Raw genomic sequence first — 13,127 nt, forward strand, 5'->3', positions numbered from 1 at the left:
TTTAAATTGTTCAGCAACACAAAATACATAAAATTTTGCTTCAATTAAGTGAAATACGTTCAGTAAAAAAATTGTAAAAAGTTTGAAGTTCATATTTCTTGCACTGCGTCTATTCACATCCGGCTACTTTCTTTTGACATGGCGCAGGCTGTGTTGTGGCGTAAGACTTTCTTTCGTCTGCCTCACAGTTGTCTATGCGCAGCTGTCACGGCGCTACGTGCAATTTCTTATCACACGTGAAGGCTCATTGATTAGGCTGCATTACGTTTGGTGTAGCCGCTTTCCGAGTAACGTTTTCTACAGCCTGTCCTCATGACGGCGTGCGTCGAGCGACGGCACCTGACTGCTGGGAACATGTGGGTAGAAGGGCATTGACTGCCGTGGCCTCCACGGACACTCCACGTCGGACTTTCGCGCTTTTGTACAACCTTGCCGTCGTTTGCGAGCTGACCGAAACCGAATCGTGCGTTGCCACTCCGGCGTGTCTTTTCCCACTTTTCATGCGGATTAGTGCCTGCCGTGAGACGATTTCCACCGCCTCAAGTGCAGGAGACAACCGTTGTGTGCCGTATGTGCTAAAGTGTGCGAGTGCAGCATGGTCAGGAAAAAGAAGAAGCATCAAGAGGATCCGGCAGACGACATCCTCGATTCTTCCAGCGACGAAGTCGGAGATGCAGCCGAAGGTAGTGTTATCTGTTCAGTTGTGTAGAGAGGTCTTCGCTGAGTGCTGTCCGAGTCGGATTGATTAACTGACTTGTCTTGAATAGCACGAGAACGCAGTGGGTTGCGTGCGCTGAGCCACTGCGTAATCTAGTGCAGACATTATTCGGCTGATTTAGGAAGGCTTGGGGAAGAAGTTCACGTATAGCAACCGCAGAGTCACATCACACCACTTGCACACCCCACCCGTGGACCCGCCGTGGTTGCTCAGTGGCTGTGGTGTTGGGCTGCTGAGCACGAGGTCGCGGCAATGAACCCCGGCCAATGCGGCCGTGTTTCGATGGGGGCGAAATGCAAGAACACCCGTGTACTTAGATTTAGGTGCACGTTTTAAAGAACACCAGGTATTCAAACTTTCCAGAGTCCTCCACTACGGCGTGCCTCATAATCATAAAGTGGTTTTGGCACGTAAAACCGCATAATTTATTTTTAACCCCACCCATGTGACATAAGGTGCTGCGCTTCACTAATGTTCGCTCCGTGAGCTAGTTGGAACAGACGCTAAATATGAGTTGGCATACGTTTTAGCAGCTACTTCTCATGAAGCAATGAATTTCGGCTCTAAGGATTCTCTAGTAGAGAACAGAAAATGTACACAAGATTACACTGAAATAATGACTGTGTCCCTCAATACATATCATAGCACAAGGGATGTCGTTGTCATATGTAACTAATATTTATCACGATTTTCCAATAAAATCTTTAATGTCTCAATCAGCTATCATACTAGGTAGCAGATTTTAAAGCTGGGTCATTGCAGGAAGTAGAAATAAAGACTTCTCTAGCTAAAATTCATTTCCCTATTCATATTGTTACATTATGTTACTGAGCAACCAAGAGTGGCGTCCCAAAAATCCTGCTGTGCTGCCCGCTGTAACGCCCTCACCCCATCAATGTGCCCTCAGAACCATTCTTTCGCGGCGGTCTTCCCGGCCCTTTTCCGACGTTGAAATTTGGCAATAAGTGGGTTGTTGTCGCACTTGATTACGTGACCTGGTATGCAATCACACGAGGTTTGTGCACTAGCTGTGCAGCTGAGGTTTATCTGGTACAATCCATAAAAAGCATTCACTGTTAACTACCATTCGCATGCTTATTCTTTATTGACTTTTCACCTAGTGTATTGAGTTTGCTTTTCTTTCTGTCATCTTGTTTGTGTTTTTGTAACTATGAGTGCCAGGTTTTTTTACTATCAATATTTAAATAACACCTAAACAGCATGTACCCTGTGTTTAGCGGATGTGATGTAAGCTCCAGAATGTCGCCTTCGAGATTTTTTAGCATGCCGTAGGCCAGTTACCGGCGCTACGCACTCTCTGAGCCGCCATGGCGGCTGCATTTCGATGGAGGCGAAATTCGAAAACACCCTTGTACTTAGATTTACGTGCACCTTAAAGATCCCCAGGTGGTTGAAATTTCCGGAGTCCTCCACTACGGTGTGCCTCATAATCAGAAAGTGGTTTTGGCACATAAAACCCCATAATTGTTTTTTTACGCAATCTATGAGCTCATACTGAGGAGCAGTGTGTTCCGGGTGATGTGTCACTTCTGGCAAGGGGTAATGGCATCATTTTTTTTTCAGTTTCAGTATCGGAAATGCCTATTCTCACTCTATTTTTGTGACACATCAATTCATATTTAAAATGAAGAATTTTACATGGATGTTGCTCTATACTTACATATAGGAAACTAGGCCATCTACATAGTCAAAAATCAATACTTCTGACAAAAACAAAACTCAAATACAGCTTTTGAAAAAGAAAAATAACTACTGGCTTAACCTAATCTGGTGTATCGCCTATGTGTATCACCTATGTGTTTCGTTAGCTCATGTCCTCTCCTTCAAGTTCAGTAACATGTCCAGGTGAGCTAGTTAGTGCATAATTGGAGCCAGCGCTTCCAATGTCACTGCTATCCCCTCACCCAACCTTTCCTCTTGGGAAGTTTTGCTGTCCAACGTGGACCCAGGGGCCCAGCTCTATAATACGGCGGCCCAGGACATCATGCGGCTAGCAGGTGCTCTGGACTAAGGGCTCCTCTTTCAGAGCACTTCCACCCTCACTTAGCAAAAGCAAGGGTTCTTTCTCTTATTCTCTCTTTCCTCTGATTGGGCTTTGTGAAATCCTGTTCACGGAGGCAAACAAACCGTTACAAAAATGGCTTTGCAGGTGGTTCAGCAGGCTGCTCCCACCAGCGTGGCTCTATCGGTTTGCGTCGGCTGCGGCAGCAAGTGCTGCGAAATGCCGCACGACTGGACGTGTGCGATGACTGTGAGAGCAGTGAGGCACAGCCCGAGACGTGGTTGTGCCTGCAGTGTGGCTATCGAGGATGTGGAGGCACGACCAAGCACGGCGTGCGCCACTCGGAGACGCCGCACTCGGACTCGCATGCCCTCGCCCTCTCTGGGCAGACACTGCAACTCTGGTGAGCACATATTTACGTTGTAACTTCGGTTTGTGAATTTTACTGTCTGTAAGCTATGCCTGGGCTGAGAGCATCATTATTTTGGAGGCTGTGGAGTTAGTTTCAACTGTTAAAGTGCCACTAGAACAGCCGGAGCTTGAAAGACATAGTGGCTGATGTGTGCTAGCCTACTAAGAACATATGGGCGTAAGAAATTTTTGGAAATTGTGCTGTAATAGCAAAGTTAAACATGTTTGATGAACGAGTACGTGGCTGCTGCTGTTTCTCGCCGTCCTTCGCTACCCTTCCTGCTTGCGCTCCATCCCCTTTGCTGCATACATTCACCAACTCTATGCAATGCAGTAAAGTCTGTGGTGTTTTAGGGGCCCTTTAGGGTACCGACTTGTGGGACGCTAAAAAGGAATGCAAAAATACCGTAGCATCATACTGACATTATCGGTGTCATAGCTTGAGAAGGGAAGTTTGGTCTAACGAACATTTTCCTTGCATAAAAACAAATAAAATGGGAGATTTGAAAGAAGTAGTCTACCTGTATGAACTAATTTAGTGCTTATCTTTGTTGTTAATCTTTTAAAATCCACCAAAATCTTGGAACACAGCAATTTTTATGGCTCCAAACTGCTACCACTCTCCCACCACGCAGCTATTGAAGATGGAAATCTACTTTACGACACTGCTCCCAACACCAGATACCATAGCCTCTGATTAAAGTCATTGTTGTTTCATTAAATCAGTAAGTCTCACCCCATGCTCCTCGTCACAAATGTGCTGGGGAGACACCTGTGGGGCATGCAGTTATAAAACAATGAATGCAGTTTTTCCTAGAGCTTGTGTACAACTCATTTCTGCAGACGAACTGAGAACTGGGCAAGTTTGTGCATGTTCACGATTGGAAAAGCACGAAGGGCAACAACACACAGTACTGACTAGCAATAGAATTTTTAACAGGAGAACAAAGTTCATATGTTGTGAAATAAATTATGTGATCATAACCCAAAGAATTTTGGTAGTAAAGAGTAGTTAAATTGCACATGGAAAGCAAGTTAATCGCTTGTTTTAAAGAGGAACCCAAGGCAAACAAAAAGGTAGCGGACAGCCACAACACAGGCACCAAGTGTGCATGTGCAAAACTGGCGTCATTCTTTTGTGACTCCAAGTGATGGAACGTGGTTTAGGTGGTGTGCACCTTGACTTGGAAAGGTGAAAGGTGCCTTTCATTTTGTCAAACGACTGTTCATTCACCTTGCGATTTTATGTGTCGTATTTAGCATGCCTGCTGGTCATTTCACTGTTGCAGGTGCTTCCCTTGCAACAACTGGGTGGAGGCCAATCCACAGGTGACACAGATAGTACAGAATCTGAAGAAAAAGATGGCCTCCAGTAGCAAAAGAGCTAAAGGTTTGTGTTGCTTGAGAGTGTTTCACCTCAGAGAAGTCGTCAAAGCATTTGGTGTTACTTCTGCGTTCACACTGATAATTTTGACGTTACCCTGTCAGGGTTAACGTCAGCTGTCAACCTGTGTTTGTAATTCTTTGACTGCAGTTCCGCTGTTCTAACTTTAATGTCTTTTAATCTAGCTTTAAAAGGTTGAGATAGATCCGTCTTGACAGCAGTGCTTAATATTTTGTTTTAGTACCCGACTCTTATTTACCACCTATGTCATGCTGGAACATAATCCCATGGTGGCATTGTTTCCTGCGTAGTTTAGTCTGACTGATATGTGACTGTTTATTGCATACGTGTGTAAAAATGTTCCAGTGTAGCACAAGATTGTGTTCTTGTTTGTTGCTAGGCCAGTTTTAGGTCAGGCCATCAACAACCATACATGTGCAGTTGAAATTATCCAGAATGCCCTGTTTAGCCAATGCGACATATTCCTGGGCCACTGCCATCGCTGTCTGTTTGCCTGTTTGCAGCCGCCCAGGTGGAAGACAAAAAGCTGGCAGCAGAGACCACTTGCATTGATGCTGGAAGCGGGGACACCAAGGAACAGAAGGTTCCTTGCGGCTCCTGGACAGCAGTGAAGGGCCTCAGCAATCTTGGCAACACCTGCTATTTCAATGCTGTTCTGCAGGCAAGAACTTCTGTTGTCTGTCAACGTGATCCCATTCAATATGCAGAGTGTAGGATCATCATCACCAATTATGTATTACATCACATCATCACTGGTTGCTGGTTGTGGCAGCCAATGTGATGTGGCAATTGAGTCAGTGGGACGCCAGTCGCTGCTGCTCCGTATATTCACCTTTTATATTTCCCAATAAGTTGCAGAGAGACGACAACCTACCATGTCAGTAGTCATTGCATCCTGCACAATGATAGGGTAACATAGTTTTAAGAATGGCTTGCTGGGTTTCAGCAATCTCGTCTGCAGATTCCATAGAAACTGATCTGCTAAAGCTAGAAGATTCCAGTTGTTCAAATTCGTTGTAAGGGTAGCACTTTTCAGTCCACAGGACATCATGTTCTTGGCATGCATGCGATAGCCAAGCAGAAATTGTGCAGAAGAATGACAGAAAATGGGTGGTTCATTAAATGAACTGAAGCTAACAAACAAACCTGCAATTTTTGGTTTTGGTGTTATCAAGGCACGCTGAAAGAAAGGCAGCATGCTGCTGTATGGCAGTCGATTTCACAATTTCTAGTTAATGGATTGAGTTGCAACAGTGTGATGTTTGTGTGAAAGAAGGCTAATCATAGTACAGTCTACGCTCATTGCAATGGACCCGCATACCACAGACTTTTGGATATAATGGACCATTTTTCAACCTTAGTTTGGTGTGCCTATTTTATTAATGCAATGAAGTTTGCTTTTAACGGACCGTGCTACAACGGACTATTGGCTACAGCAGACGAAATTAGCGGCAATTTTTGTCAAAATTGGGTGTTTAAAATTAACTTTTGCCGTGTCAACACGGGCTGGCAACTGACTTCGAGGGTCATGTGACGATCACGGCTCAATATCTTGCGCTCGAGGGAGGGAGGGAAGCGGGGCGGAAGCGCACCGTCTTTCACTCACTAGGTACGAGGGAGAGGCGATGGAAATAGGGGCGAGGGGTTCTACTCCGGGGGTTGCTCTTAACGGCGCAGCCGCCCGGGCTCCTTATCTTGAAAGCGATCAGTGATGTGGACAAAGTGCGGCCAGTGCCGGTAGCTTCGTATGTGCTGTGCTTTCGATGTTTAGCTCGCGTTGAAGTGAGAGACAACACAAAGGTCGGTTCACTTGCTGCTGCTGCCGCGCTTACCTTAATTTGCTATCGCTATCGATGCCTTGCCTTTCAGGCAAAACTGCGACTTTTCTTGTTTATTTTTTTACTTTAGACCTTCTCTGCTCACTCTTTGCTATAAAGTTGTTAGACATCGTGACGAAAGTTTTGGAAGTGAGACGTCTTGGATATCACGGACTTCAGATAAAAAGGATGTTTTCTTTGTCGGACTATCAGGGTCCGTTGTAACGAGAGTCGACTGTACTTGTTAGGACAATGTTTATTTGTTCCAAGATGCAAGCATAAAACCACAAGCACATTCTCTTCGCAAGCAATGTAGGATCGCACTCCTTGCCACAAAGTAGCAGCAGGTATAGAATAAGCTCTTTAATTGCAGGGACCACATTGCACATCCTCATAGAGTGTGTTCTTCATACCATTAAAGCACTGTAATTTCTTCGACCTTGGTCTGACGCATGTATGCGTTACCCGGAGGCTTTCTGCAATGACAGCTTTGGGAAAAGTAAGCTTCTCGTCGCATTTGAAGTACTTAAAAAGAGCTAGAACAACTTCATTTCTTTTGTGAATTACTTTTGTGTGGACGGCTTGCCTATACGAGCACAGGTCTAGCGTTCTTGTAGGCAGTGGTACTTACACCTAATGTGGCTGGTTATACTATGGTTACAGGTTTGGTACGGGAGTGGTTGTCTCATTCTTTTCCACCTGAAGATCTTAACATGGTATATAATTTAACAACATACTGCTTAAGCTTCAATAATGCAAAAGAAAATGTTGTTTTGAGAGCATTGCCTGGAGATCTTTGAAGCCCAAATGACATGGCGTAGCCATTTTATTTATGTGTTATATGTGTTCATGCTTTTCACGAAATGCTGATGGACTTGCAGAACCTTGGCCAGACACCATTGTTACAGCCGCTACTAGCCAAGCGATGTGCTTCCAAACTGCAGTGCACCTTTGATCCTGTTTCAGCAGCGGACGGCTCTGACATACCCGAATTGGTAAGATATGCGGCACACAGTGTTGCTAAGTTCACCGGAAATTCGTGATGCAACTGGCTAATGCGCTGCGGGCCTATTTAAACCCTACCTCACTGCCATTTTGCAGCCTGCCGACATCTCCCCCCCCCCCCCCCCCACACCCTCCCAAAATCTGACTCCCATTGGTAATCAGGAGAGAGTGACCTTGCACTATGGTTTGCGCAATGCCAGTGTTCATTCATTGATTCCCACACATCACTGTTAACCTGTAGCAGTGCTCCCTCTAATTGTGCCTGCACCATGTCCTCCATAATGTTGTGTTGCATTCCGTACACCTATGGTGCAAGTTTACACAGTTACAACTTAGGCTGTGCATGAAAGATATCAAGGTAACTGCAGTACTAAATGAGCATGAAAGACAAGTGAATAAACTGGAGAAATATGCAAAAGACAAAGAATGGAGGGTAAACAGTTGGGTGAATAGCATCTGTCATTTTAACGTGCAAGTGTGTGCCATACGCTTTTCTTCATTTCACGTCAGGATGTGAGTGGGTGTGTGGTTTTCCTTTTGTATCATAAATTCTGTGGTTCTAAGAATGTTTAGACAGTGCTTCAGTGTGGGCCTATACTCTTCTAGACGTGCTGTCTTATGTGTGTGCAATTGTTTTGAAGTGCTCATAGTTGTGGATGCACCAGCAAGGCACTATGCTGTGACTGGGTTCATGTTCAAAGTCAATCTTCATTATAACGAAGTCACACCTGATGTAAAAAATATATTTGTTATTGATATGCATGCTCGTATCTGAAAAAAAAAAAGGAAAGGAAGGACATATTTTTTTAGATTGTTATATGAAATTTGTTATATCCGTGTTCTCTACACTGAGGTTTGACTATACAGTTAAATTTTTATATAACAAAGTAGGTAAAATTGGTAATTTGGTTCGTTATATCGAAATTTCGATGTATTGAAATTCGACTTTTTACGCAAGTACAGCTGCCGATTGATTTTTCTTACAAGGACAGGGGCCGCAGGATTTTCTGAATTATCGGGCAATCGAAGAAAGCAAATTTGAATAAGAAAACAATTCATTTTGATGAATTTGGAAGTCGCGACGAATAATATGGTTTCATTCATGTCAACGATATCTTCACATCAGTGGTACGAATTAAGCGAAGCCAGCCACGCTTTCGCGTACACTCCGCCGCCTCGGCTGATAGCGTGGCCTGCACTGAGACGACGCTATAAGGAAAAGCGCCAGCATCAGGGAGCGAATGCTTTGTTTGCCTCTCGCTCCAACGGGCCGCCGAAACTTGAGATAATGCAACCACGAATACTAAACATGTGAGAAGACAGCTTACATGATGCCACGCCGTCTTGGCACGCCAACTCTTTCCACATGCGGCAGATTACCTATAAAGCACCGTGCATGGCTGCGTATCCGCTCAGCCGCGCTTACAGCCATGCGCAGCCACGGCTGAGGCGCGCGCCAGAAATAGTGACGTGCGCCAACTTACCCCCCGCGAGTGAGCTCTGCTCCCCCTCTTTCCCTTCACTTGTGCACGCGAGGGTGGCACTCATGAAGCCACCATCTTTCTTGTCTCACCCTCGCCCACTTTCAGTTGCACCTAAAGCACAAAGTGTGCGGGCCGCAATAGCATCTTATCGCACTTGGACTTTGTACGGAACTTGATGCGACTCTATGGCGGCAGCCACTTTTGTTGCGCTGCGTGCGATTTGAGAGGTGCGTTTGCAAGCAGCCGCTTGTAATTCAATCATTTGACTATCTGCTTCTGCAGAAGTTTCCATTTATTGTCTCGGCATTCCTTTGCGGCAGCAGCGAAATTAGGTCATACTGAAATCGTATACAAACACACTTCGTTATATTGAGGTTCTAAATAGAATGTGTTCTATGGATAAGAGGTTATGAAAAGTTAAATACTTTGTTATACAGAAAATTTCGTTATATTGAAGTTCATTATATCAAAGTTTATATATATATGTGTGTGTGTGTGTGTGTGTGTGTGTGTGTGTGTGTGTGTGTCTGTGTGTGTGTGTTGAACTGAACACCTGAGTGCAGAGCATGCCCAGACTTTCCTCTCTTGCAAGAGTACAATTCACTAGATTTGCAGAAGGTAACTTGTGGTTCGTAGCTTTGACTCCTTTCAGCACACCTGTGCAGTGCACTAACATTGCTTCTGCAGCCACCTGCTGCTAGGGTGCCAGCATAGTGTGAGCCGCACATTAGAGTGTTCTTTTTAACAGTGGACCACACTGTACATCAATGCGCTTTAGACAATATTTTGAGCAAACAGCAATACATTGATTCTTGCTGTGTACTGTTGTTTGTGCACCTGGTGCCCATTATTGTGCATGTTAAATTATCGCACAATTTCCTTATGTTTATGATCTCTTTACACTGTATGAAACCATTTATAATGTTGCGTACCTATAATTTCTATACTTGGACCCCAACTAGCGTAAGCCTATGGGTGCAATTAACAATTTGTAAGTTCTCTGTAATGTCAGAGACAAAAATAACACTCAATCAATCAATCAATCTGCCAACTACCCTGGTGTCAGTTAGCCACTTGATGTAACTTGACATGTTTCTCTGAGCACTGCCTTTGTTGTGAAAATGTGAAAAAAGTTGTTGTCATTAATGTTGTGGGTAATATAAAAAAATCCTTGACTGAAACAGTGGTTACCCATGTGGTCAACTCCTACTGGTAGGCCTGCGAGCTTGCTACAAAGGAAACTGTTTGCCATGCAGGGTACATTAAATGTGGAGCTTCCTGGACCTGGCCCACTGACCAGTGCTCTGGCGCTGTTCCTTCAGGAGGTTCGGGTTGGAACTCCTCATCCAAGGGCTCTATTCTCCAGAGTCTGCCAAGTGTAAGGAACCCATTTCTAAGCAGTTAAGGCCTAAAGCCTTCCTCTTTTCAGGGAAGGAGACTTTTGTTTACATGAAAAGCACAGATGCCAGCCTGAAGTAGTTTAGTCTAGCCAGACGGTATATACTGGGCTAAGGACAAAGTGGGAGAAAAACATTTGGTGAAAGACGTGGGCGTAAAGCAGGTACCCCACTGTAGCGTCTTTATCACCAAGAGTTTCCATCATGCTCCATCATCAGCGCTACATATCTCTCGTAGCTCGTGTTGCGAGCAATGAATAGAACGCACTTTTATTATTGGCCGAAATCAAGATGACAGCCGCCACTCCTCGCCTTCCTGAATAAACTGTAGGGGCAGTGCCTTGCAAGGCACTGTCACATCGTCCTACAATGCTGACTTGGGAATTACACCTTCCACCGGGCGCCCTGCTGCCATATGGACATTCCGTGGCTGTTCCTGCCAGTGCTGTCAAAATGCCCGTGAAGGATGGTTCGCCCAGCGTGATGCTACCCTGGAGCATAATAGCTTCATGGTGCAACCAGTGAAATATGCCATCCTTTTTGATGACCTCCCAGCTGAAATTCATTGTCTTTTCGCCATCCTGTCCACAAGGTCGCGACCTTACGACGATTTGTGCTTGGCTGTGCTGGGACATTGTGAAGCTCACTACTGCCTGCTCCCGGGGTTCGAGAACATGGCTAAGCTATTACATATCCATCTAGTGTCATGCCTGTCTTTCAGTTTTATGATGAGGCTGCGAGTACAAATAGACATGAATCCTCAAACGCTGCCATTTCGTTTTGAACAGGCCAGTATTTTGGGTCCCCAAGGTGTTTCCAGGACAGACGGAAAATGTGCGTTACTGGGTTTATGCAGCAAACCAGACTCGTTGCTGGCCATTTGTCCAGTTGACGAGGTTCACAGAGTACAGTAGAACCTCATCTATATATTCGCGTTACGTACGTTTTCCCGGTGCCAATGTTCGCAATCAAGAACACAAAAAATGACCCAATAAAGTTACGTTCATCTTTTACCAGTTCATATGTTCCCGGGGAAAACGATTGTCTGGCACAAACATTCAATACATTGCCAAACTGTGATCGTATGATACATATTCCGGCTGTTAGATACCATGTAAACTAGGAAATGCACGAGGTGTGCACGATCGAGAACAGCATATACAGTGCAGTCAGTCCACTTATAACGATAGCAAGAAGAACGAAAAATCCAATCGTTATAACCGATCATCGCTATATCTGGACTACCTTAAAAAAAGAAAGAAAAAAGAAAAGCTGCTGAACGTACGTTCATAGCTCTGACACCAAATTTGTCACTTACGATAAAAAATTGCCATTGTAGAAAGGAGGCTGTGAAAAATGAATTGTTAATTTGTGCCTCTAAGCACCGTGTCAAGCATTAGAAGCGCTGAAATAGAAATCTGCACTTGCTTTCGCGAAAGTTTCAGGTTCACAACTGCGGTGTGCATCGTGTCCAGCGGCTGCGTGAGCACTGGTGGCTATAATTTAGTGTGCATGAAATTGGTGAGCGACTCTATCGACGACAGCGCACTTTGCGTGAACGTTGGAATCGATGTCAAAGGCTGGCCATTGTCAATCTCGTCACTGCTGCTGCTGTCGTCGCCTCCATCACACCATGCCGCCATCTGTGCCGCAACCACGATCGCCCCATCGGAGATTCTTCGCAGAATAAGGCAACACTTCTGCACTCAGAAACTCCTCCATCGAAGCACTGCCTATTTTATCGCGAGTAGCGACGTGCTGCCAGAGTTTGCTAATGTCAGTGGCTGCTCCCGTGTTGGTTTCACACATGGGGGGTTTTGCCCTGATGCACAAAGTTTGCCATTTCCATTGATTTCCATTGATAGCCTTCATGATTGTGGTGGTGCTCGCTGTTTTCAGAATCGTCAATATCGCCAATTGCACAAGCTTGTACTTTGAGCCTTTGCCCCAAGCAACACAGCTTTGCGCTTTGTCGGCGCGCCAACTGCTGCTTCCACAGCGCATTTTTACGCTCACTGAGGGAGATTGTAGAAAGGGAACGCAGGTGCAGTTTGCTTCGCGTTTTTTTTTTTTGTCCTTTTTTTCTCTGGATGCTCAGTGGTGATGCAGATGCGAAGTAGTTGGCACCATCTAGTGGGACGCTGTGCCAACTTGCGATGCTCTCCGTGGCTTTCGCAATTGGCACACTGGCGGGATACGCCGCGCGGTAATGGTGGCAGATACTAACTCGCGCAGGCAAACTTTTTGCCCCGTCTCGGTTAAAAGGAACTTGGCAATGCAAATTTCACGATTATTCTGCATGGAAAACGCCACCCAAAAGGCAGAATTTTGATTTTTATGCGGTGAATAACATACTGTTATACAGTCGAACCTCGATATATCGAACAGCGCGGTGATCGCAAAATAGTTCGATATAGCCGGAATTCGATATATAAAATCACGTAGAAAACGCGTCAAAAACTAGCGCAAATCAATCAATGAACCAATCGTGGCGCAATAGATACTCACATGAAGCTTCAAACAAAGTATTTATTTTGTTCGCTGAAAGTACTGACGCAGCGTAGCCTGCTTCATATTGGCAACCGCGTGCTTGACCACGGCGTCCTCAACATAGTCCAAACGGTCCACAAGGCACAGTCCAGTGCCTTCTATTGCGCCGCAGTAGCGGCGTACAACGGCCAAAGCAGCTACAGCCTCAGTTGCAGTCGGGAGCGGGGCAACATCAGCGCTTGCTGGATCAGCCTCGGCAGCGCCTTCGTTTGGCCGCTCAGCAGTCACTTCTGCCGCGATATCCACGTCTGTTAACTCCGCCACTGTTCCGGTGCTGTCGTCACCGCCAACGAAGTCCGCAATGCACATGATGTGTG

The 13,127-nt window shown here is 45.4% G+C and overlaps 2 protein-coding genes across 2 annotated transcripts in view; one reads left to right on the plus strand and one right to left on the minus strand.

Annotated features, from left to right (window-relative positions):
- RpL24 (ribosomal protein L24) overlaps nucleotides 1–13,127 on the minus strand; it is a 493,457-nt gene that overhangs the window by 409,791 nt on the left and 70,539 nt on the right. The gene's annotated exons all lie outside the window — the stretch shown is intronic.
- LOC126521702 (ubiquitin carboxyl-terminal hydrolase 45-like) overlaps nucleotides 120–13,127 on the plus strand; it is a 36,981-nt gene continuing 23,973 nt past the window's right edge. Inside the window, exons 1-6 of the mRNA XM_072288577.1 lie at nucleotides 120–683; nucleotides 2,889–3,144; nucleotides 4,442–4,542; nucleotides 5,061–5,218; nucleotides 7,256–7,369; nucleotides 10,120–10,241. Of these exons, the coding sequence (XP_072144678.1) occupies nucleotides 596–683; nucleotides 2,889–3,144; nucleotides 4,442–4,542; nucleotides 5,061–5,218; nucleotides 7,256–7,369; nucleotides 10,120–10,241 (839 nt within the window). The 5' untranslated portion in view covers nucleotides 120–595. The remainder of the gene's footprint in view (nucleotides 684–2,888; nucleotides 3,145–4,441; nucleotides 4,543–5,060; nucleotides 5,219–7,255; nucleotides 7,370–10,119; nucleotides 10,242–13,127) is intronic.

Source organism: Dermacentor andersoni, chromosome 6 (assembly GCF_023375885.2).
Source record: "Dermacentor andersoni chromosome 6, qqDerAnde1_hic_scaffold, whole genome shotgun sequence".
NCBI lineage: Eukaryota > Metazoa > Arthropoda > Arachnida > Ixodida > Ixodidae > Dermacentor > Dermacentor andersoni.